We start from the raw sequence: 26,836 nt of genomic DNA, 5'->3' as shown, positions 1-26,836 counted from the left end.
ACTCGTACATCAACATTCAGAATTTTTTGGGCTTCAAAGTAGGTTTTTTTCTTTGTTTTCATTTTTGTTTTGAGACAGGGTCTTGCTCTGTCACCCAGGATGTAGTGGCTCCATCTCAGCTGGCTGCAGCCTCTGCCTGCTGAGTTCAGTTGGTTTTCCTCTCTCAGCATCCTGAGTAGCTGGGACCACAGGTGTATACCACCACACCCAGCTAATTTTTGTAATTTTTGTAGAGATGGGGTTTCGCTGTGTTGCCCAGGCTGGTATCGAACTCCTGAGCTCAAGCCATCCTCCCACCTCAGCCTCCCAAAGTGCTGGGATTACAGGCATGAGCCACCATGCCTGGCCAAGTTGTTTTTTTAAACAGAAAGTCCTTATTTATTCGTTTATTAATGCCTGAGTGACAATTCCTTTCCAATCAGATGTAATACTGTAATTTCGCCCAGGAATATCAGTCTTTTATATTATGTTTTATATTTAAAGTGTAATAAGTAACAGTCTTTAAACCAAATGTTCTTAAGAAAAAAATAGCCGGCTGGGATGGTGGCTCACACCTGTAATTCCAGCACTTTGAGGGGCTGAGGTGGGCGGATCACTTGAGCTCAGGAGTTCAAGACCATCCTGGGCAACATAGTGAAACCCCATCTCTACCAAAAAAATAAAAAATAAAAAAAGATTAGCTGGGTGTGGTGGTGTGTGTCTGTGGTCCAAGCTCCTCAGGAAGCTGATGTGAGAGGATCACTAGAACCCAGGAGGCAGAGGTTGAAGTGAGCCAAGATCATGCCACTATACTCCAACCTGGGTGACAAGATACGACCCTGTCTCAAAAAAAAAGAAAAAAACAAAAACCCTACAAATGATTACTTCTTTACATGTTAAATGCATTAGACATGCATACACATGCATGTTCTATTAAGAAACATTGTAAATGTATCTAAAATGGGAAGTGAGAATATATTTACCTGAAATATCAATGTCTGGAAACTATGTTGAATTTTTTAAAGTCCCTTTTGTTTAAAAAAAATCATAATTACAACCTTAAGGCAAAAGTAGTACTCAAGGCCGGGCGCGGTGGCTCAAGCCTGTAATCCCAGCACTTTGGGAGGCCGAGACGGGCAGATCACGAGGTCAGGAGATCGAGACCATCCTGGCTAACACGGTGAAACCCTGTCTCTACTAAAAAATACAAAAAACTAGCCGGGCGAGGTGGCGGGCGCCTGTAGTCCCAGCTACTCGAGAGGCTGAGGCAGGAGAATGGCGTGAACCAGGAGGCGGAGCTTGCAGTGAGCTGAGATCCGGCCACTGCACTCCAGCCTGGGCGACAGAGGGAGACTCCGTCTCAAAAAAAAAAAAAAAAAAAAAAAAAGTAGTACTCAATATATGTATCCTAAAGCAGTATTTTCCTGCTGAGAGCCCAGACAGTAGGTAGGTTGAATTCAATTACTGGATTTGAGATTCAGATGAGAAGTTACACACGATCTCCTTTAATGTCTTGTTCCATCTTGATATTTTATCATTTGTTTACATTTAACTTTTCAAGTGTACATGCCTCGCTTCTCTAACCTTCAGCATTCAGAATCTGCAGGTTTAGCGTAAAGCAGGCTTTTTGTAAACATCAGTACTACTGAGATTTTGGGCTAGATGATTCATTTTTTTGTTTTTGTTTTTGTTTTTTGAGACAGAGTCTTGCTCTGCCACCCAGGCCAGAGTGCAGTGGTATGACTTGGCTCACTGCAACCTCCGCCTCCCGGGTTCAAGCAATTCTCCTGCCTCAATCTCTCAAGTAGCTGAGACTACAGGCATGCACCACCATGCCCAGCTAATTTTGTACTTTTAGTAGAGACGGGGTTTCACCATATTGGCCAGGCTGGTCTTGAACTCCTGACCTCGTGATCCGCCCGCCTCAGCCTCCCAAAGTGGATAATTCTTTATTGTGGGAGCCCACGTACTAGATGACATTACACATACACACATCCAGTTGTGACAATTAAAAATGTCTCCAGACATTGCCCATGTCTCCCGGGGAAAGGGGGAAGGAGCAACATAACCCCCAGTTGAGAAGCACTAGCCTGAAGGGCATCGTTGATTGCTGCTATGTTAATATGCCACCACATTTCCCTAGGATGTTTATCAGACTATTCCAAAGGTAAGTAAAATGATACTTCTTTTTCTAATCCACCAGTAAATGAAGGCATAACTAGGTATGATGCTTAGCTCACATTATCATTATTAAAAGATATGGAAAAGCAAACATATATATACATATATATTTCTTCCTGTTAAGCAGGAAGTGCCAACATATAGAATTTTAAATAGAGAAGCAAATATATAGGGACATAAGAGAGACAGTCTATTGAAATTTCTCATACTATGCTTTCTTTTATATATTATTCATATTTATATATTTATTTATATATATTTCTTATAATATAGGTCCCTATATATGTAATAGGAGAAATTTCAGTAGACTCTCTCTCTTATGTCTCATACAGTCATATATGCACACTCACACATATATATTTTACCTTTTATATTTATATATGTTGTGTGTGTGTGTATATATATATGTTTTTTAGGGACAGGGTCTCACTATGTTGCCCAGGCTGGACATAAACTCCTGGGCTCAAACGATCCTCTCACCCCAGCCTCTCAAAGTAGCTGGGACTACAGGTGCCTGTCACCATGCCTGGCTGCTGTAATATAATTATAAATGTGAAATCTAACTGAAAATAACCACATCACATTAATTCATAGTTACAGATCATACAAGCGTGTGCTGTTTTTCCACTCAAGGAAGCATTTTAAATTTGAAGATGGTAACTAGGTGTACTCCATTTTCTCTGAGGGCAAGGCATGAGATGTAAACTGAAAATAGAGAAGGATGGAGCCAGATACGCATGGAGCATTTCCTAAGTATAAGAAAGCTGGTCTATATCCCCTTCCTTCACCAGTGGCTCAGTGGCATGGTCTGGATGTAGGTGGCTTTGCAGACTAAAACGAATTTAGCCTGGGCATGGTGGCTCATGCCTGTAATCACAATGCTTTGGGAGGCCAAGGCAGGTGAATTGGTTGAGCCCGGGAGTTCAAGACTAGCCTGGACAATATGGCAACCATATCTCTACAAAAAAATTCAAAACAATTAGCCAGGCATGGTGGTGTGTGCCTGTAGTCCCAGCTACTTGGGAGGCTGAGGCAGGAGGATAACCTGAGCCCAGGAGGTCAAGGCTGCCACAGCACTCCAGCCTGGGTGATAGAGTAAGACCCTGTTTCAAAAAACTAAAAGACTCTTGAATCATTAAAAAATCCAATAACAATTTGAAGGTTTAAATAGTTAAAAGGAAAAAAAGCAAAATGAGTGTAGACAAAAGAAAAGCAGAGTCCACACATTTATCTGACTTTATTTTATTTTATTTTATTTTATTTTATTTTATTTTATTTTATTTTACTTTTGGANTTTATTTTATTTTATTTTATTTTATTTTATTTTATTTTATTTTATTTTACTTTTGGAGATGGAGTCTCACTCTGTTGCTTAGGCTGGAGTTCAGTGGCGAGATCTCGGCTCACTGCAACCTCTGTGTTCCGGGTTCAAGCAGTTCCCTGCCTCAGCCTCACAAGTAGCTGGATTACAAGCGCCTGCTACCACGCCCGGCTAATTTTTGTATTTTTAGTAAAGACGGGGTTTCACCATCTTGACCAGGCTGGTCTTGAACTCCTGACTTCGTGATCCACCCGCCTCGGCCTCCCAAAGTACTGGGATTACAGGTGTGAGTCACCGCGCCCGGCCCATTTCTTTGACCTTTCTCCAATTTCTAGTTAAGTGGAATGATCAAACCAAAACCTTTTTCCACTAAAGATTCAAAGCATTGTATAGTGTTGCTTAATTCAACAAGGTTTTCTCCTGGTTTATAGACTGAATGTTTGTGGCCCCCAAGACTCATATGTCGAAGTCCTAAACCCAAGAGTGAACGTATTAGGAGATCAGAACTTTAGGAAGTTTAGACAAAGTCATGAGAGTGGACCCCCATGATGGGATTAATGGTCTTATAAGAGAGACCAGAGAGCTTGCTCTCTCTCTCTCTCTCTTTCTCTTCTTCTCCTTCCAGTCTCCCGCTACATTCCACGTGATGAAACAACAATAATTAAGCCATCTGCAAGCTGGTAGGAGGGTCCCTACCAGAACCTTACCCTGCTGGCACCCTGATCTCAGATGTGCAGCCTCCAGAACTGTGAGAAATAAATGTCTGTTGTTTAAGCCAAGTCTATGGTATTTTGGTATAGCAGGCTGCAAAGGCTAAGACAATCTTCTTTATGCTTACAACCAAAATGGATCTAACAGTTTCAACTGCAAACGAGGCTATCAGAGAGGAAGTTTCCATGGCAACCATCTCTTGCCAGTCCTTACTAGTTCCAAGGTTATGGCTTCTAGGCAGCCTCCCCTCACCATACGAAGAAACAGTCCCCACCTAATGTTGGATAAATCAATCTTTCATGTATTTTAGGAAAAGAGCAAATCATCGTATTCTGCATTTTTGTCATGAATAACTCCATTTTACAAAAGATCATCTTTCTTGGATAAAACTTGTTATTCAAATAGGTTGATTTATTTTTTTGTTGTTTTTTTTTTTTGAGATAGAGTTTCACTCTGTCAGCCAGGCTGGAGTACAGTGGCACGATCTCAGCTCACTGCAACCTCCACCTTCCCGGTTCAAGCGATTCTCCTGCCTCAGCCTCCTGAGTAGCTGGGACTACAGGCGCTTGCACCATGCCCAGCTAATTTTTGTATTTTTAGTAGAGATGGGGTTTCACCATGTTGGCCAGGCTGGTCTCAATCTCCTGACCTCATGATCCACCCACCTTGACCTCCCAAAGGGCTGGGATTACAGGCGTGAGCCACCGCACCCAGCCAAATAGGTTGATTTTTAAGAGTGTATTGGGACAAGTAATTTGCTTTGCAAAAGATTTTTCCATTGCAAAACAAACAAAAAAACCTTGCTATAGGATTCTTTTAAATATCAAGTTTCCCTGCATATTTAAATATGGGAGGTGTCATGTATTCCTTACCTGCGTGTATTTCAGGCATAGAATTTTTTCCCCATTTTTTGGCATGCGTGTTTTCTGGTCACACTTTTTGGGAAGATATGAGAAACACATTCCCTAGACTCATGAACAATCTCTGGCAGTATATGAGCAGAGTGGCATTATAAAAACAATGCCATCCAAGACCAGATGGGACCCGCCTTCTCCCTGAACCTGAGTGCCCGTGAGTGGCAGATTGGTCCAGGTGACATTTGGTGTGTGAGCCCTAGAATTCTCTGCTAACAAAGGCCACTATTTTGGCCTAAAAAATGGTAATATAACTTCTGAAAACCTACTTTGCTTTGCATGAATCTGGCTTCATTTAAATATAATGAAGTGCTGTTTTCAATGAGTAAGATTCCTTTTATCCTTTCTTACTCAAATAAAAGAAATTGGAATGAATCATAAAAAAACTGCAATGACAATTTTATGTGCCATAAATACATTTTGGAGTTGAGTCAAATCACTCATGTAGTTGAAACAATTATTTTAAATTAGAGAAAATAAATTACATTGACATTTCTACACAGAACAGATGGTGAGTCATGAGAACAGACTAAACCATGTCAATTATTCTCATGGCAAAGGGTGAATGTGTGATCTGGCTGCCTTACCTCCTATGGAGATGACGGCATCGAAGCCCTCATCCCTAAAGGGGAGATTAAGGTTGTCACATACCATGGCTTCACATCCTCTATCCCGGGCAATCTCTACCAGTGGCCCACAGTAGTCACAGCCCACGGTATGTACCTGGCTGTTCACTTTAAGATACTTTCCAGTCCCACAACCTATAAGAGAAAAACCTGCATTACATGCTGTCCTCAATGGAAAGTGTGAAATAGTTCATTTGTCTCATAACAAGAAATATAATTAACTTTTTTTTTTTTTTTGAGACAAAGTCTCGCTCAGTCACCCAGGCTGGAGTACAGTGGCGTGATCTCGGCTCACTGCAACCTTTGCCTCCCGGGTTCAAGCAATTCTCTTGCCTCGGCCTCCTGAGTAGGTGGGATCATAGGCGTTTGCCACTGTGCCTTGCTAATTTTGTATTTTTCGTAAAGACGGGTTTCTCCATGTTGGTTAGGTTGGCCTTGAACGCCTGACATCAGGAGATCCGCCTGCCTCAGCCTCCCAAAGTGCTGGGATTACAGGTATGAGCCACCGCGCCCGGCCAACCTTTTTTTTTTTTTTTTTTTTTTTAACTAACCAAGACAGAATACAACATGGTGTGAAGGTATTCACAAAAGTAAAAGAAAAGTCTTCAGCGAATACTTACATATTCTCATATAGAAGAGAGAAAGGCCATAGGAAAAAAATAACATTTATTGAATATTTAATGAGGTAATGTCCACAGGGCTCAGTACACCAGTGCAACCAAGGCACGTTAGCTGATCCATGGCAAGAAAGGTAGTTCTAGTATCCCAGAGACCGTGTGCGGCCTCTAAGCTCACATCCGTATTTCATTGTATATACATGCATGTTACGGCCTTTATTCTCCTGTTGTCCCTCCAAAGATTCTTACCACTTGCTGACTGCAAAACAAACTGTCAACAACTTTTCAATTATTTATACACTAAAACATGTCTTTCAACTTTTAAAAATTTGAACTTGAATTAGAAAAGCATTTTTAACATTGTTTTTATCCAATCTCTATTCATTGCTACATTTAAAATGATCTCTATGGGCCCAGTATACAACTTAGATTATAAAAACTACTTTTTTTTTCTTAAATAGACAATTTTTGATATTCACTTTCCAGTGGAAAAGACCTAAATAATTCAGGATTTACAAAGCCCAAAGGTTTAGATCATTGAGGTCTTACCGATGTTATGGTTGAAGAAGGTAGTAACATGAATGAATAACCACCTTGAAACAAAGCCTTCTACAATCGAATACTTTATATTATATTCTATCACAGATATATAATCTAATTCCTTTCCAGAAATATTAAAAGAAACCATTAGAGCCTATATTTGTACCTATTGACATTACCTATACAATTTTTCTACCTGAAAAAATATCTATCACTATTCAGAGATGATTAGCTTGCTGCTTCTGAAATACATCAGGACACTGCAACCTCTGCCTCCCAGACTCAAGCGGTCCTCCTACCTCAGCCTCCCAAGTAGCTGAGACTACAGGCATGTGCCACCATGCCCAGCCAATCTTTTTTTTTACTGTTGTTGTATTTTTTGTAGAGATGGAGTTTCACTATGTTGTCCAGGTTGGTCTCAAAGTCCTGAGCTGAGTGATCTGCCTGCCTCGCCTCCCAAAGTGCTAGGATTACAGGTGTGAGATACCGCTCCCGGCCTATTTGTAGTGTAATTTGTAGTGGCAAAATACAGCAAACAACGTATATTAAATGTTAATATGGCATTATTAGCACAGAGTGCTAGGCAGCTTTTAATACTGGGTAGCTCTATAAAAAAATAAATATGGAATGATTTCCTCAATATATTAAAAGTGTAACAAAAGCTAGGAGTATAATTAATAGTATACTACCATTAGTGTAACCAAAAAAAGGGAAACTACCCATCACACACTCACAGGCACAAATACGCTTATATTTACATAAAACGTCTCAAAAAGATCATGCAAGAAGCTAATAGCATCAGAGGCCTCTGGTGTGGGTTGCTTGGTGCCAGTGACCGGGATGGGAGAAGATTTTACACTATGCATTCTTTTGTGCTTTGTTGCTGAACCATATCGGTGGGTTACCTATTAAAATACTTTTACACATTTTGAACCACTTGTTCTCATCCTTTAACTATTTTTCTTGTGACTTGATGGTATTTTTCCTTTTTTTTCTTTTGAACTTATTCCTTCTGTTTGATACTCTGAACATTTTAACCAACATCTTGCCATTTCCTACACCTACCACACCTGTTTTGACACCCTAGCCCCAGGTAACCACCATTTTAATCTCTCCTTCTATGAGTCTCACTGTTTTAGATCCCACATATAAGTGAGATCACGGGGTATTTGTCTTTCTGTGCCTGGCTTATTTCACATAGCATAATATCTTCCAGGTTCCTCCGTGTTGTCGCAAATGACAGGATGCTGATCTTTTTTTTTACAGTGACATTGAAGAATGCTTTTTTATCAGCCAGGCGCAGTGGCTCACGCCTGTAATCCCAGCACTTTGGGAGGCCGAGGCGGGCAGATCACGAGGTCAGGAGATTTGAGACCATCCAGGCTAACACGATGAAACCCCATCTCTACTAAAATTACAAAAAATTAGCCGGGAGTGGTGGCGGGCGCCTGTAGTCCCAGCTACTCCGGAGACTGAGGCAGGAGAATGGCGTGAACCCAGGAGGCGGAGCTTGCAGTGAGCCAAGATCAGGTCACTGCACTCCAGCCTGGGCGACAGAGCGAGACTCCGTCTCAAATAAAAAAAAAATTAAAAAAAATTTTTAAAAATTATCTAGATTTCTATGACATATGTTGCAGATCTTTTTACTTAGTTTGATTTTGGTCTTTTGACTTGAATTGTATGTCTGTCTACATTTTTGTCTTGTGGAACTTTTCCATTTTTATAGGGTCAAAGTTATCCGTCAATACAGTTAATCCTCATCAATTACAGCTTCCATATTTGCAGTTAATCTACCTGCTGAAATTTATTTGTAACTCCAATGTCAATACTACAGCATTGCATGGACATTATCAGACTTATATACTCACAGTGCAGCAAAATATTTGAGTCACCTGAGACCCACATACCCAGCCTCCTTTTTTCAGCTCCCATACTGTAATCGTGTGTCCTTTCCATAATCTATTTAGGGCCATGATTTCTCCATTTGTACAGTTTTTACTGGTGATTTTGCTGTTTCAAAGAGCCTAAGCCTGGGGCTGAAATGCCGTCTAGTGTTCCTGAACATAAGAAGGCTGGGATGTCTCTGATGGACAAAATATATGTGTTAGATAAGCTTTGTTCAGGAAAGAGTTATAGTGTGTTGGCCATGAGCCTAATGTTTATGAAATAATGATACATAGTAATCAAGGTGTCTTTAAACAGAAGCACAAATGCAACAAGCTTACACATTGGTAAATTGATAAAAATGTTGTGACCCAAAGCTTACAGGAGCCTAATCCAATATTTCCCCTATGAGTAATGATTCAGTATTTGCCAATTCAATGCTTATGATAATATATGAAATGTAAGTAATGTGAATAATGGCAATGAACTGTATATTCTTTTATGATTTCTTTTTGTATGTGTATCATACATAGGCATTTTGCCTCTGAGAATATTTTAAATAACAATCTAGTTGTCATCTAGTCCTTTAATGAGCGCATTTCCTTATACTTAAATCTTTGCTTCATTTGGAATTTATTTTGATGTAAGGTGTGAGAAAGTAACTCTCTGATTGTGTATGTCGTTATCCCAAAGCCATTTACCTAATAGTTCCTTTTCCCCACTGATTTTAAGATCCTGGTACGTGGCTTACTTACATTAACAGGTGGTAATAGATCCAAAGTCACTGCACATTCTGAAACTAGATTTATTATTTTTTAAATTACATGGTAGAGATATTTTTCAAAGATTCCCAATTTCCATGTGACCTGCACCCCTTCCCCAGATTCCACATTACTCATACCATCTTCAGCAAGTCACAAGTTACAGTATGTCTGTTTCTCTTACCAGTATTTAGAGTGAATATCAAACTAGACAGACTTTGCAACTACAGACTTAACGACTCATGGGTGCAGTCAGCATGCATTTGTTAGAATGCAGTTTTAGGTGGGCAGGCCTTGCATGAGATTCCAACCACAACTTAAGTCTTAGTCCTAGATCTACTAAGCTGTGGTTTACCAGTTCTTGATTTAGGAGGATGCTGAACCAATGTCCTCCAGACAAATAAGCTATTATGAAAATACTGTCTAATTAAAGATATGCTCCTATAATGAAACACCTACAGAATAATTAAGGGAAAGGACCCATGAGATTCATAAGGCATTACTGGACCTCTTGCATAATCTCACAATTCCATAGAAGGCATGTGAACCACTGAAAGTGAGCCATCAGCGGTGAACACATTTGGCAAATGTGAAGGTCTTTAAATTTACAATGGTCAGTTTCACAAGCCATCATTTCCATCCTAATTTATTCAATCAATGTTAGGTCCGTTTTGGTGGAGGATGTACACAAAGGCCCTGAAAAGTCACTGTCTAAATGTAAAGTTTGAGGCCAGACATGGTGGCTCATGCCTGTAATCCCAGCACTTTGGGAGGCCAAGACAGATAGATCACCTGAGGTCAGGAGTTCGAGACCAGCCTGCCCAACATGGCAAAACCCCGTTTCTACTAAAAATACAAAAAACAGCTGGGCATGGTGGTGGGCACCTATAATCACAGCTATTGGGAGGCTGAGGCAGGAGAATCAGTTGAACCCAGGAGGTGGAGTTTGCAGCAAGCTGAGATTGCACCACTGCACTCCAATCTGGCTGACAAGAGTGAAACTCCATCTCAAAAAAAAAAAAAAAGAGTTTGAGAAAGTTTTTTACTTGCTGCTGACTTGACTGAGTTTCTGCTGTAAAATGAATATTCTAGGTACTGGCATGCCAAGGGTACAATTTCAGGATTCTTATTAGAACAAAAATAAAAAATGAATCTCAAAAGCAAAGGCTCAATGGAAGATATTTCATGCTGCATGGCCCAACAGTGGGTTACCTATGTCTGCGATGATGCTGCCTGGCTTCTGTTCTTGGAGGAACTGGCGGACACGAGGCCACGCTTTGCTCTGCAGGTCACTGAAGTAAGGGGCTGTGCTCTCATACACGTTGTGCACATGCTGCTTCTCCAGCTGGGCAGCTTCATGATCCATCCTGGGGAAAACAGGACCAACCCAAGGCATGCAGGTCAGCCTATGCACCATAGGTGACTGAAGGAGGATGCATATTTCCCAAACTTTGGAACCTACAACTGCAAAAGTCTTGCTGTTCACACACTTTCTTATAAGCTGCAAAGTACAATACCTTCACTGTAACCATCGTTGCCAAAAGACTAGCAAATACACGGTTTTTACCTGCTATGTTAAGGAAAACAATGGTTTGAAAATGAGTTAATTATTATATAATAAGTTCCTGGACAAGATGAGTTTTTTATTTTTTCGAAGTGGAGTCTTGTTCTGTCGCCCAGGTTGGAGTGCAGTGGCACAATCTCTGCTCACTGAAAGTTCCGCCTCCCAGGTTCAAGCCATTCTCCTGCCTCAGCCTCCAGAGTAGCTGGGACTACAGGTGCCCGCCAACACACCCGGCTAATTTTTTGTATTTTTAGTAGAGACGGGGTTTCACCGTGTTAGCCAGGATGGTCTTGATCTTGACCTCGTGATCTGCCCGCCTCGGCCTCCCAAAATGCTGGGATTACAGGCGTGAGCCACCGCGCCCGGCCAAGATGAATTCTTAATTTTAGAAGCATAACCAAAATTCTTACTAAACGGTTTACTTTGGATAACACCATTGTATCTGACGCTAAATAGATTTCAAAATTTCATAACAGGTAGCTCACCATTTCAACCCAATAACGAAGCCCTATTAATTCTACCTTTTTAGCGTTTGGGTTCCAGTCATGTCTCTATATCACTACTGCTTTTATTTTAGTATAGGTGCCCATTTCTTTACTGAATTACTTCAACAGCTGACAAACAGTTCTATTGCCCTTCAATTGCTTTTCCCAAGTTCAATTACGTCATAATTATTTTTGTAAAATATAGGACTGATTTTGTTGCTTCTCATTTATTTATTTTTAATTTTTGTGGGTACACAGTAGGTGTATATATTTATGGAGTGCACGAGACGTTTTGATACAGGGATGCAAGGTTCAATAATCACATCAGGGAGAATGGGGTGTCCATCACCTCGAGCATTTATCCTTTGTGTTACAAACAATCCAATATACTTTTTTAGGCATTTAAAAATGTACAAATAAATTATTTTTTTACTATAGTCACCTTGTTGTGCTAGCAAATACTAGGTCTTACTCTATTTTTTGTACCCATTAACCATCTCCACTTCTCTCCCACTCCCCACTACCCTTCGCAGCCTCTCGTAACCATCCTTCTACTCTCTATATCCATGAGTTCAATTATTTTAATTTCTAGCTCTCATAAATAAGTGGGAACTTACGAAGTCTGTCTTTCTGTGCCTGACTGATTTCAGCTAACATAATGACCTCCAGTTCCATCCATATTATTGCAAATGACAGGATTTTTTTTTTTTTTTTTTGTGGAGTCTCGCTCTGTCACCCAGGCTGGAGTGTAGTGGCATGATCTCGGCTCACTGCAACCTCCACCTCCCGGGTTCACACCATTCTCCTGCCTCAGCCTCCCGAGTAGCTGGTACTACAGGCGCATGTCACCATGCGTGGCTAATTTTGTGTATTTTTAGTAGAGAAGGGATTTCACCATGTTAGCCAGGTTGGTCTCCATCTCCTGACGTCGTGATCTGCCCGCCTCGGCCTCCCAAAGTGCTGGGATTACAGGCGTGAGCCACCACGCCTCGCCCGGATTTCATTTTTTTTTTTTTTTTAAAGCTGAGAACTCCATTGTCTATAAGCACCACATTTTCTTTATCCATTCATCTGTTGATGGACAGTTAGGTTGCTTCCAAATCTTGGCTGTTGTGAATAGTGCTGTAATAAAACATGGGAGCATGGGTATCTCTTGGATATACTGATTTCCTTTCTTTTGGTTATATACCTAGGAGTGGGATTGCTGGATCGGAAGGTAGCTCTATTTTCGTTTTTTTGTAGAATCTCAAAACTGTTCTCCATAGCGGTTGTACTAATTTACATTCCCACTAATAGTGAATAAGGGTTCCCTTTTCTCCACATCCTCACCAGCATTTTTTATTGCCTGACTTTCAGAGAAAGCCCATTTTAATTGGGGTGAGATGATGTCTCATTGTAGTTTTGACTGGCATTTCTCTGATGATCAATGATGTTCAGCACTTTTTCATATACCTGTTTGCCATTTTTTATGTCTTCTTTTGCGAAATTGTCTATTCAGATATTTTGTCCTTTTTGTTTTTTATTTTATTTTATTTTATTTTATTGAGATGGAGTCTCACTCTATCACCCAGGCTGGAGTGCAGTGGCGCAATCTCAGCTCACTGTAACCTCTGTGGCCAGTTCCCCAGGCCATGAGCAGGTCTAGAGGTGCTGTCTGGGAGCCAGGGACTGGAGTCAAAAACCTTAGAAGTCTACTTGGTGTTCTATTGTACTGTGGCCAAGCTGGCACTCCAGCCACGAGATGCAGCCCTTCCCACTCTTCCCTCCCCTTTCCAAAGACCCCTTCCCCACTGTGGCCAAGCTGGTACCTAAGGTGCAAGGCAAAGTCCCCTTTCCTTGTCCCTCCACTTCTCTTAAGCAGGAGTCTTGCCCCACAGCCACCACAGCTGGGAATGTGCTGAGTCTCATGTGGAGCCAGCAAGACTCAGAGTCTCACCCAGGTCCACAGAGTACTACTTCGGTATCATTGCTGGCTATGCAGGGCCTAAGGGCTCTTTAGTCAGAAGGTGATGGGTCCTGCCAGGACTAGCTCCTTTCCTTCAAGGCAGCAGGTTGCCTTCTGGCCCAGGGAGTGTCTAGAAATGTCATCTGGGAGGGAGAGCCTGGAAAGAGGGCCTCAGGACTCTGGCTGGGCCCTATCCTACCGTAGCTGAGCTGGTATCCAAGATACCAGACAAACTCCTCTTTACTCTTCCCTCTCCTCTCCTCAAGCAGAAGGAAGGGCTCTCTTTTGGAGCCAGGAGCTGTGCAGCCTGGGTAGCGGGAGGGGTTGGTGCAAGCATTCTCTTAGCAGCCCTTGCTGGTGTCTCCATAGGTGGCCTTCCCTCCTCCCCACCTAGTCCACTGGCTCTGAGGCCAGTTCAGCAGCAGGACTCACCTAGGAGCGGTGGCCTAGACTGCCTTTCGAGTTTATTTAGTACCCCAGAGCCCTTTAGCCTACAGTGGTGAGGCCTGCAGGAACTCAAGTTCAGACTGCTGGGATCTGCAATTCCCCTCTGGCTAGGGCTGGTTTAAATGCTCCCTCTGTGGGCAGGTGTCAGCTGAGTTCAGCCCCATGGTTTTGCCTTCTACTGTGACAGGGCAGCACTGAGTTCGATACAGTGTTTCACAAATGCAGTGCTCTCCCTCCCCTAAGCACAGATTCTCTCTCCATGCCACATGGCTGCTGCCAGGGGGTTGGAGGAGGGATGGCATGGCCAATTCAAGACCATCTTTGTCACCCTCTTCGGTGCTTCCTTTAGTGATATGAAGTCAAAACCAGGCACTGTGAGTGCTCTCCTGATTTTTGGTTCTCATGTAGGTGCTTTTTTGTGTGTAGATAGGTGTTAACTTTGGTCCTTGTCGGGAGGGTGGCGGAGGGAGGACACACCATCAGTGGAGCCTTCCATTTGGCCATCTTACTCCACGCCACTCCCCTCAATTCTTACCTTCAACTTCTTCAGAGGCATTTTATAGCTTGTCCCATTGGATTCAGCTGGCTTAGGCGGGCACATAAGGCTCTTTCTGATCTAGCCTCACCAGACCTCTTAAGGGTCATTTCTCACCATCTTTCCTCAGCATTAGCCATAATACCCAATGACCCATTGTTTCTCAGCGGTGACACATTCCTTCTCATCCAGGGGCCTGAACAGATGCTATGCTTTACCTGGCTAAATTCTAGTGACTCTTGGAAAAGGCATCGCCTCCTCCAGGAAGGCTTTCCTGACCTTCCAGGCAGGATAAGGGCAACAGGGAAGGAGTAAGAAAAGCATGAGAGCAGGTCCCGTTTTGGGCTTAACTCTGTAATTATTCTATTCTATTTTGGCATGTGAGTGAGTGCTAGCCCAGGGAAGTGGCCAGGGGCCCAGGTTGTGGCTTTTACCAATCAGTAGGAAAGTATTTTCAATCATTTAATAACCCATTTGGCCCTACTGATGGCTATCAGCTATTGCATCCCATGCATACCTCTACAGGGATCACAGAGTCCTGTAATCGTTGAATTCAGATAAGATATTTTTCTCTGGCAGAGTCCGCTGGAAGACTCTGGAGAACAAGGACTTGTCCTATTTAATACTGAGTTCCCAGCACTTAGGACACAGCAGACCCTCAGCAAATGATCAAATAAACACACATCACGGGAATGGAATCTGGCTCTGAGTACAGAGGGTAGTACTGGCTTTGGTTAGCAGAGGGAGTGATCACTCTGAGGAGCTGGGGAAGGGAGGGGACCCGACACCTGCAAAGTAGGCAGATGGGAGTGTAACTAGAGAGAAGGTACCATCCCTGGACAGCCTCTGTCCCCACACCTCTACCCCTGTCCTGGGAACTGGGAAGTACTTGGGTAAGGTGGTGTCTGCCAAGTTACTTCCCTGTATGGAGAGAGACTTTCAGACTGTGCAAATACTGTTTCTTATTTGCTCACCCGCCAGTTTTAGCATCTACCAATGATTCTTGCCCCAATTATTACTACAAGTATCACCAAATGATGATAATATAATTCCATCATTCCTTCCATTTCAAGGAAGAGCTATTCAGGATTTACTCTTAAAATGTAATAGGTTGTCTTTAATCAGTATGAACCAACCCACAGCCCCTGCAAAAAATTCTAGCAAACTCCTGAGTATAAATCTAATTTGTGAGGTCTGACAAAACTTCCACCCAAATTGAAACAGCTTATGTTGCACCTTCAACTGAAATTTACAAAGTAAACATATGGCTGGCTAGAACTGCCCACACAAGAGAAAAACAGAAACACTATGTGCTTTTCATTTAAATCAAAATCTCAGTAGATTTTAGTCTATTTACATTTCCGCTTCCTCAAGGAATCAATCAAGCAATACAATTTAGAGAACACTAGAACAAGTAAGTTTTTCTTTACTGCACTTGCAAATGTTAAGTGGTAACCAACATAAACTGGATTCCTTGCACTATGCAGTTTACAAAATGACTCCAATTTCAAGCTCAGAATTTGTAGTACCTGAACAGCACCCCCTGAGATCTTGCCCTGAGTTTTCTATGGCCTCTGCTATCATCAGGTAACCTAAGAGTTATTTTTAAGTGTATAAGCAATATGAATCTATTTTGTTTTTCTGATGTTTTCCAGTTAACTTTATAAACACTGCAGATTTAAATTTTAAACGCTGTGGATTTAAATTTCCTACACTATTTTCCACATGAATTTTATGTATATAAACAAATTCCTTGAGTTTGAAAGTGTGACTAAGCTAATAAGACTAGTACTAAAACAGGAGCACAGGATTCCAGATGAAGCGAGGGATAAAGGGTTTGGATTAGCCAGGATTCCTAATCTGTGTGCTGTCAAATTGCAGGCCCATAAAATAATCCACATAAAAAGTCAGTATTTAAAGCCTCACATTGTGTCCCTCCTTTGAGATTCAAAATGCACCCCAGTATACTACAAGTTTTGAAAAATCTTTTCTCAGAATTACTGGGTCTAACATACTCTTTCTTTTTTTTTTTTTTTTTTTTTTTTTTTTTTTTTTTTTTTGAGACGGAGTCTCGCTCTGCCACCCAGGCTGGAGTGCAGTGGCCGGATCTCTGCTCACTGCAAGCTCCGCCTCCCGGGTTCACGCCATTCTCCTGCCTCAGCCTCCCGAGTAGCTGGGACCACAGGCGCCCGCCACCGCGCCCGGCTAGTTTTTTGTATTTTTTAGTAGAGACGGGGTTTCACCATGTTAGCCAGGATGGTCTCGATCTCCTGACCTCGTGATCCGCCCATCTCGGCCTCCCAAAGTGCTGGGATTACAGGCTTGAGCCACCGCGCCCGGCCTAACATACTCTTTCTGTCTTTAAACACCTCCTGTGTTTTTAGGAAATAATATTATGTGAGAGACACTTTGGAAATGCTAATTTAATGTTTTGCAATTTAAGAATGTCCCCCAAACAAAGGAAGCATTTTTCCTGAGCATCCTTTTTCATTCATGTAGTTTTAGTGAAGTATGTTATCTACAAATCATAACTTCTAAGATGGTTTATAAAATGACTGAAAGTATGAGACGGTAAACATTTTAACTAGAAAGTCAGAAGGATGCACATCAGAGTTGCTCATTGCTGTCGATCCAAGAGAACCTGCTTCTGAGCCTGTGCCTCCTCTTTCCAGGGATCCCTGCCTCACTGAGTGGACCCAGGTTGAAAACCAGACCTACAGGGAACCAGTCCATGGGTGAGACTGACCCAATCTTGAGAATTTGAACTAAAAGGCCTGAATAGTCAAATGACCGCAAGTGGTTGGTTGTGATCACTTGGAGTCTGTGTTAGGGAGTCTGTTTTTAGCCATGCACATATGGATGAACCAAAAGAATATTTTTCTGCAAAATAAATGTAGCTGTAGGAAACAAAAAAACAAGATGAGAATTTGGGATGCTTCATAACATGGCAGGGGGAAAAGCAGAAGGACTAGGGAAGTCTAGTAGAAGATATTCTAGTTCTAGTCCCTATGTAGGCTCTGGACAGGGTCTCAGGGTCATTCAACTCACAAGAAACCTGTTCATTTTAGAGTACCACCCTTGCGTCCTGAGGTACCACATTTCCTAACTTTGAATCTCAAATGGATACACTGTTCTAGCCCTAAAATATTCTTCACTTGAACTCATTTCTGTTTCTATAACCACACCTTTCCAAAGGCAGGCAAACTGCTTTTTTTATTAACAATTTGAAATGATTATTTTACACTTTAAATAACTAGTGTGCAGTGATGCTGACACACAGTGTTGTAATATCTTACCTTTATTGCTACTTTTCAAGCAACCTGTAAAGCTTACAATGTAACCTTAAATCAAACCCCCAAAATTGAATGCTAATGATCAAAAGAAATCATAAATATGATGACAAAAACACAAATGAAACTGAGTAGACAAAGATACAACTAACTTTGCCAGGGGGAAGCTGATGTAGGCACAGAAGAGCAGACCTCAGACATTGAATCATCTTTGTTCCTTCTCTTGCCCCACAAACTCTGCCTATTTCTAGCATTTATTCCTTGGAGGATGGAAGAGAGGAGAGAAAGTGACAGAAAACTAACAGGAGAGTGAGTGGCCTGGCATGTTTCCCAAGGCTAGAAAAACAAAGAGAAGGACATTGGCAATTCCTGCTTCTAGCAACAGGGTTCTATTGAGAAGTCACGAATGTTTAGTTTTCCTGCCCTGGGCATGTGATTAGGCTAACATTTTTCTACCTACTTGAATTCAGGTAAACCCTATGTGACTTGCTATAGCATAAATGTGATCCCAGTGTGTTGCTTGCCAAGTTCCCTATCCCTTGTCTCTGCAAGGAAAGGTTCCTTGTCCTGGAGGCATCAGCCTAGGTCCCTCAGAACTCTTGAGGGAGAGACATCATGGGTATTCTAACCCCACCTACCAAAAGGAATAAACAGCTCAGTTCATCATATGAACTGCAAAATATCTAGATCATGAAAAAGTAAAAAGTATACATCAATTTTTATTAGATGACAACTTGTTACCATATAAGTTCTCCCTTTTTTCTTCATAAAGATTAAAAGTTTTCTTTCTCATAGATATATATTATTAAAAAATTGAGAGAAAACTGGATACAGTTTTAAATCCTACTTTTTTGAACTTAATATTATGAACCAAGTGGCAACTTCTACCTACAGTCTTCTCTACCTTCTCAAAGAAACATAATCTCCACAATCATAATTCCACAGCACTTGAAATATATCGCATGCTGTAAAGTATTATAATGGCTTAAGTATTTCTACTAGATTCTGAACTTCTAAAGAAGAAACAAGATTTCATACACATCTTTGGTTAGCCCGTAGTATCTAGCACTGGGCCTAAATGTAATAGGTCTAAATACGTTTAGTGAATACATGAATGATGGAACTCTAGCCAATTAAACAATATTTCTTTTACATTTTTAAATCATATTAACAGTTTTATTTAGGTATAACTGACATATAACAAACTGCATATATTTAAAGAATATAATTTGATGTTTTTACACACATATGTGTGTGTATGTGTGTATGTATCTGTGAAACCATCAAGATACTCAAGATAATGAACATATCCTTCCCACAATAAATCAACCCTCCCATCTTCCCCTACCCTGAACAATCTTTCTTTTTCTTTCCCTATTATTTTTTTTTTTTTTTTGAGACAGAGTCTTGCTCTGTCACCCAGGCCGGAGTGTAGTGGAGCAATCTCGGCTCACTGCAACCTCCACCTCCCAGGTTCAAGAGATTCTCCTGCCTCAGCCTCCTGAGTAGCTGGGATTACAGGCACACACCACCACGTCCAGCTAATTTTTGTATTTTTGTATAGACGGGGTTTTACCATGTTGGTCAGGCTGGTCTTGAACACCCGAACTTGTGATCCACCCACCTTAGCCTCCCAAAGTGCCAGGATTACAGGCGTGAGCCACTGCACTCAGCCTCTGAACAATCTTTCTTAATGTCATGTTTCTAGGCAAAGAAATAGGGATAGAGAGGTGGACACTGACATATATATCCAACGACAACAATTTCAAAGGCAACTTTGAGCATTTGATGTGTCGACAAATAAAAATAAAAAGGTTTCCCAAGTTTTTCCAGTTCCTTAATGATCACTGGAAAGCTACAAACATATTCGCACCCAGATGCAAATAGTAAAAATATTCCGAGGAACTGAAAAGGCTTCCAGGGAAAAGGTTTTTCTATTGTCTCATCAAGGAGATGAGACTCTGTACTTGAGCCACAGAAGTCTAGTGAACTCTGAGAAGGCTTTGTCCCCAAGAGTGGCTCCTTGTCCCCAGGGAGGAGGTGCTATAACTGAATGTCCTCAAGATGGTGCTTATTATACCCGCTCCTCCTAAGACGTTAGCACAGAGACCGAGGTGATAGGCTATAAGCACTGTCATCAGAAAGGATTTCTCATTCGTTTGTGACGGGAACTTCCATTACCTCTATGTTGAGTTTCTTTCTGTACCACACTCTTCCCTGCAGTGAGTCCTCTATGTTTGAGCTCAATGGAAAACACACGTGGCTTTAAAACAGTTCTGTCTCCAAATACTGACATACGTTTATGAATTAAAACCTCTTGCTATCATATAGAACAATAAAGCTTTTAGAGGAAAATGCAGAACGTCTTCATGACCTTGGAGTAAGTTAAAATTTCTTACAAAGGGTCATATAAAGTGCTAACCATAAAAGGAAAAATAAAGTAGACGATATTAAAATGAACACACCATGAAGAGAGGGAAAATTCAACCCCCAGAGTGTGAAGAGGTATTCATAGTACATACAGCTGACAGTAGAGTAGTATCCAGAATATAAACAATTCCTTACAAATAAAAAAGCGATAGACAGACAACACAACCGACAAATGGGCAAGAGACTTTAACAGACACTTCACAATGGGCAGGAGATGCGCAGGAAACACACACAAAGGGGCTTAACTTCACTAGTATCAGGGAACTGCAAATTTAACCCATGATGGGATCCCACCACCTATACAAAAGAATGGCTGAAATGACAAACACAAGGAATATCAAGCGCTGGTGAAATATGGAATTGGTGAATTCTAATACACTGCTGGAAGAAATGTGAGTTGTTTCAATCTGTTTGGAAAACTGCCTGGCAGTAACAACTAAAGCTAAACATATGCATATCCTATGGCCCAGCAACCCCACTCTTAAAGGTATATACATATATCCAAAAGATATGGACACCTATATTCACCTAAAGACATATGCTAGAATATCCAAAGAAGCACTCTTCAAAGTAGCACAAATCTGGAAACTGCATATGTGCCCATCATCAGTGAAATGATCAAATAAATTGTGGTATATTCATAGAATGAAATGCTACCAGAGTTAAAATAATGAAAGTTTTCAACCGTATGCAACAATATGGATCAATCTCTATATCTGTACATTTTGTACTGCTGTAAAGGAATACCTGAGGCTCGGTAATTTATAAGGACAAGCGGTTTATTTGGTTCACGGTTCTGCGGGCTGTACAAGCATGGCTGTACAGCACGTGTTTGGATCCTGGTGAGGCCTCAGGAAGCTGTTACTGATGGTGGAAGGTGACTGAGGAGCACGTGTGTCACAAGGTCAGAGAGGGAGCAAGAGAGAGGGGAGGAGATGCCAGGCTCCTTTAAACAACCAGCTCTCATGTGAACCAATAGAGCATTAACTCACTCATTACCACAAGGAGGATACCAAGCCATTCGTGAGGGATCCATCCCCATAACCCAAACACCTCCCAACGGTCCCCACCTCCAACATTGGGGGTCACATTTTAACATGAGATTTGGAGGGGACAAATATCCAAACGATAAAAATTCCATAAATATCATATTAAAAGGGAAGTCCACAAAAGAATACATACTGTAGGATTCCATTTATGGAAAGTACAAAAACATGAGCCAATATATAGATCAGAGAAAATAAAATAAAATAAAGTACAAAAACATGTAATCCCAGCACTTTGGGAGGTCGAGGCGGGCAGATCATGAGGTTATGAGATTGAGACGATCCTGGCTAACACAGTGAAACCCCGTGTCTACTAAAAATACAAAATATTAGCTGGGCGTGGTGGAAGGCGCCTGTAATCCCAGCTACTCAGGAGGCTGAGGCAGGAGAACAGTGTGAACCCGGGAGGCGTAGCTTGCAGCGAGCCGAGATCACACCACTGCACTCCAGCCTGGGTGGACTGGAGACTCCATCTCAAAAAGACAAAAAAAAAAAAAAAAAAAAAAAAAAAGTGCAAAAACAGGTAAAACAAATGTGGGCCATTAGAAGTGGGATAGAGGCTGCCTGGGGGTAGCACCTGGCAGGGAGCACTGGGGGTCGGGAGGTGGTCCTGGGGTGCTGGTAATGTTGTTTCTTGATGTGGGCTCTGGTTACATGAGGGTGCTTAGGTTATGAAAGATTCATTCATTTATTTGCACATTTATGATATATGTACTTTGGTCCATGTATATTTCCATTAAAACTGCCTTTTGCTTTCAGGCAATTGCCTTTATTTTAAACCATGTTAGAACTTGAAACTGAGCAGAGTGTCCTCTCTCATCCGTGTTCTGCCATTCCCCTGAGGGATGAATGCCATCCAGTCAGTGCCTTCCGGGCAGCTAGAAACTGGAGATCACTGGGTTCAAAGATCAGGTGAAATGTCAAAGCAGTATCCCCATTCAATAAGATTATGTCATAGTATATACAGAAATTGCTGAGAGAGTTTTAGCTCAGAAGAAATCTAACTGAAGAAATAAGTGACTTAAATGAGGTAATGTCCAATGCCAGATTATCCAGTAACCAGCGAAGAATAGAGTCCATTTGCTCTCAATAAAGAAGTTGTTTCAGTTAGGGCAGCAGGTAAGTGATTCATCAGTATGATGAGAGGAAGGAAATTCATTCTACCTACCTTATATTTGTGATCTTATTACACATTGAAGAGCTTTACTCAATAACTCAAAGTGAAATTAAGGATGAATTGTGCCAGCCACAGCTTCCAAGTAGCACAATTATAATAATATATGAGGATTACTGATCTCAATAAATAGATGGGAACATAAAACTGTTTAAAGGTCCAGCAAGGAGGCTACATGATCCTCTGCTTGTAGCAGCAGGTGGTTGCTATTGCTACTTACCTTCATTCTCTAATTACCTTGCTGTTTCATTGTTACTGTTACTCGTTAAGACAATTCTCAGTTACTTCAGTACCTTACGAAGAATGTATGGACAAACTAGAGTGTCCTCATTTATTACTCCCATGTGGATCATCTGTAATATTCAGTCTACTGTTTATGTGGCTCTTTATATGTGCAGTTATTGGAAAAATCTGCTGAGCTTTTTATTCTGCAGAGAATAAAATCTTTCTGAAAAATGTTATAGTGTTTATAAGGCTTAAAACCTAAGACAACAATGACTTGGGGCCTAATTGATATCTGGATGGTGAATCTCCCGAAACACACACAACTAACAGAAGAATCAGTGTTCCCTCCAAAAAAACCAAACCCAGAACAAAAACAACACAAAGAAGACAAAAACATGTATCAATGAAGTTTTTTTAATAAAAATCAAGAAAAGGATCAAGATAGAATGACAAGGAAAAGAAGAAAGAAACCAGGGGAAGTAAAAGGAGAAGAAACGGGGGAATGAATATATGTACTGAATGATTATCATGTGGTTCATATATGTTAGCACAAAGAAAGCCAGAAACGGGGAGTAAGAAAAGCAGACGAAGAGCTAAGAGCTATGACTTAATATGTATAAAGAATAAAGAGAAGAAAAGGTAAAAATATATAATTTTGTATATATTTGTTTATATCTACTCCAATTAGCACTCCAACTAGATTTATATAGTCAAATATCAATTGCTCGTATAACTTTTTACACATGTATCACTAATGGAAATTAGATTTTGACGACTTCTAACTGCAACTGAAACTTGCTTGAACCTTTGTGTTAAGAAACTAAAATCCAAAATAATGCCAAAGGTTAAAAATTCTTGCTCTAGAAAGTCTAGAGTTGTAGTGCTTTGAAGTTTAATATATTATGTTCATTTCCAGAATAATAGGAAATTATTAAAAAGGGAAATTTTCAGTGAGCCCTATGTGTGTGCAAGCTGACACGCCTTCTAATGAATGCTTGAGAAGTCGGCAACTGCGCCTTGGAACTCAGCCTAGAAGCGTAGGCAAGATTTGAAAATCTTAAGTCAGGAAACAACAGGTGCTGGAGAGGATGTGGAGAAACAGGAACACTTTTACACTGTTGGTGGGATTGTAAACTAGTTCAACCATTATGGAAAACAGTATGGCGATTCCTCAAGGATCTAGAACTAGATGTACCATATGACCCAGCCATCCCATTACTGGGTATATACCCAAAGGATTATAAATCATGCTGCTATAAAGACACATGCACACGTATGTTTATTGCGGCACTATTCACAATAGCAAAGACTTGGAATCAACCCAAATGTCCATCAGTGACAGACTGGATTAAGAAAATGTGGCACATATACACCATGGAATACTATGCAGCCATAAAAAAGGATGAGTTTGCATCCTTTGTAGGGACGTGGATGCAGCTGGAAACCATCATTCTTAGCAAAGTATCACAAGAACAGAAAACCAAACACCGCATGTTCTCACTCATAGGTGGGAACTGAACAATGAGATCACTTGGACTCGGGAAGGGGAACATCACACACCGGGGCCTATCATGGGGAGGGAGGAGGGGGGAGGGATTGCATTGGGAGTTATACCTGATGTAAATGACGAGTTGATGGGTGCTGATGAGTTGATGGCTGCAGCACACCAACATGGCACAAGTATACATATGTAACAAACCTGCACATTATGCACATGTACCCTAGAACTCAAAGTATAATAATAAAAAAATAAATAAATAAATAAATAAATAAAAGAAAATAAAAGATAAAAAAAAAAAAAAAAAGAAAATCTTTGTTTCAACCAGGCGCAGTGGCTCACGCCTGTAATCCCAGCACTTTGGGAGGCCAAGGCGGGCAGATCACCTGAAGTTGGGAGTTCGAGACCAGCCTGACCAACATGGAGAAACCCCGTCTCTACTAAAAATACAAAAATTAGCCAGGCATGGTGGTGCATGCCTGTAATCCTAGCTACTCAGGAGGCTGAGGCAGGAGAATTGCTTGAACCTGAAAGGTGGAGGTTGCAGTGAGCCGAGATCGCTCTATTCCACTCCAACCTGGGCAACAGGAGCGAAACTCCATCTCAAATTAAAAAAAAAAAAAAGGAAAATGTTCGTTTCTTGTCATTTAAATTGCACTTGCAAGAAGAATCAATTCCAGGGTTCCCCAAAGGTGGACAAGTCACTGTGCTTTTCAGGTCCTCTTAGCCTGCTTTTCAGGGAAAGTAGCAAACTTGAGAATTCTAACATAAGTAAGGCGTATAAATCAAGTCACTTCAGGGCACTTGATGTGTTTGAAGAGCTGACCACTACAGAAGGAAGGAAAGGAAAGGGAGAAAGAGTAAAGATGCTTAATCCCCGGAGCTAGAGGCATGCAGGCATGAAGGTAATGCATAGTCAATACCTTCTAGTCAATATCAGTGTCTTCTTAAAAAATGAAAAAGCTTCTAGTCAATATCAGTATCTTTTTAAAAAACAAAAAAGACATTAGTTTGAAAGACCAGAGGGTCCATCAGAGGTAGTAGTGAAAAATAATTTTGGAGATCTAAGATTCTGGGGAATATCTGATCCCTTCCCAAGCCTGAGGCCACGCACATATGACCACTATTTGCAATCGCAGACATTTTAGAGATTAAAATACTTTTAAAAGCCTCTGTTTATCCTCTGTTCCTCTGGGGAACTGCACCTCTCTCAGACTCCAAGTGTCACTGGGGCCTGCCAGGCACACTGACAGTGGCAGTGCGGTGGGTACATGATCCAATCTCGGACAGTTATTCTCCCTGGCCCGGGAAATTGACAAGAGGTTGGAGCAGAACTGCTGATGGCTCAGCCCTGAAGCAAAGATCCTCATGTCTCATCCCAAGTTGTAACTTTCCTGAGGTTTGGTTTGTAGCGGTTCCTTTTATTGTGCCAGCTACTTAGGCATTCCCAACACATCCTCCTCCTTGCTTTAGTTCATTTTGGCATATATAGCAAAAGGACTAAAGTATTACAAACTTGAATGCTCCTTCACAACAACAGCGTCTACCCCAGTGGGGGCCACAGTGAAAGAGAGGTACCATGGCCACTAGGGTTGCCAACGGGACTCATCACAAATGGATGAAGGGACTCTCGTTGGAGCAAAAGAATCTACTGAGATGGCAATGTGCTATTGGAATGCCAGCCTAGAAGATCAAAGTTGTTGCAGTGCTGGCACCTTTGCCCCCTTTCTGTCTTTCTGTTTGTACTGCCATCCCCTAGTATCTCAGCTAGTCTAGCTGGTCTGTCTGTTCCTCTCGCTGTCTCTGCACCGCCTACATCTATCCCTTCTAATATACTCATAATGATGGGAGTTGGCAACACAACCTTCTCTGTTAATGTCCACTTGGCTGGAGACACAACACATTCCTATAGTAAAAGGTAACTGCGTATACCACGTAGCACACATGCCATTCCTGGTTTGCTGGCTACAATTCATGATTTTTCTTCTATGAATTCAAGAAAAGTTGGTTGGAATCTGTATTTCATGCCGGTGCAGGGTTAATTTTTCTATACAACCCATTGGATAATATTCACTCCTTCTTGAAAGCCCTTCAGGGGACCTCTACTGCCTACGGGATAGCACCTGCACTCCTCAGTCTGTCATGAAAAGCCTCCCTGACCTGGCCCAGTCCACTTTTCCAGTCTTATATCCTGCAACTACAGTACCTCAAGCTCTCAGTTCTACCCACACAAATCTACTCACTTTTTCCCAAGTAGGACTTGCTCAGGACCTTATTCAGGTCTTTGCTGAAGCCAGCAGTCTATTCTCTCTCACCTGCAATGCTCTCCTATCACTTCCTCCTGCCAAAATCTTCTGGTCTGCAAAGTCTAGCACAGTTTCTTCCTCCTACATAAAGGATTCATGGATAACTACAGATAAAAATCATCCGTCTCAGTACTTTTTTTTTTTGCAGGGGGGGAGATGGAGTCTTGCTCTGTCACCAGGCTGGAGTGCAGTGGCACGATCTCTGCTTGCTGCAACCTCTGCCTCCCAGGTTCAAGTAATTCTCCTGCCTCTCAGTCTCCTGAGTAGCTGGGATCACAGGTGCACGCTGCACACATGGCTTGTGTGTGTGTGTGTGTGTGTATTTTAGTAGCGATGGGGTTTCACCATGTCACCCAG

The 26,836-nt window shown here is 41.4% G+C and overlaps 1 protein-coding gene across 2 annotated transcripts in view; it reads right to left on the bottom strand.

Moving 5' to 3' along the window:
* Positions 1 to 26,836, bottom strand: part of TRMT9B (tRNA methyltransferase 9B (putative)) — a 74,777-nt gene that overhangs the window by 5,514 nt on the left and 42,427 nt on the right. Inside the window, exons 4-5 of one of the 2 annotated variants that reach the window (XM_025394239.1) lie at positions 10,747 to 10,901; positions 5,694 to 5,867 (exon numbers count right to left, since the gene is read on the bottom strand). In XM_025394239.1, coding sequence (XP_025250024.1) covers positions 5,694 to 5,867; positions 10,747 to 10,901 — 329 coding nt within the window. Of the gene's footprint in view, positions 1 to 5,693; positions 7,146 to 10,746; positions 10,902 to 26,836 lie in introns of those variants that run through there. The other variant, XM_025394240.1, reaches the window with a different exon arrangement.

Source organism: Theropithecus gelada, chromosome 8 (assembly GCF_003255815.1).
Source record: "Theropithecus gelada isolate Dixy chromosome 8, Tgel_1.0, whole genome shotgun sequence".
NCBI lineage: Eukaryota > Metazoa > Chordata > Mammalia > Primates > Cercopithecidae > Theropithecus > Theropithecus gelada.
The sequence above is the reverse complement of the archived record's forward strand: the minus strand, read 5'-3'. Positions and strand labels throughout refer to the sequence as shown.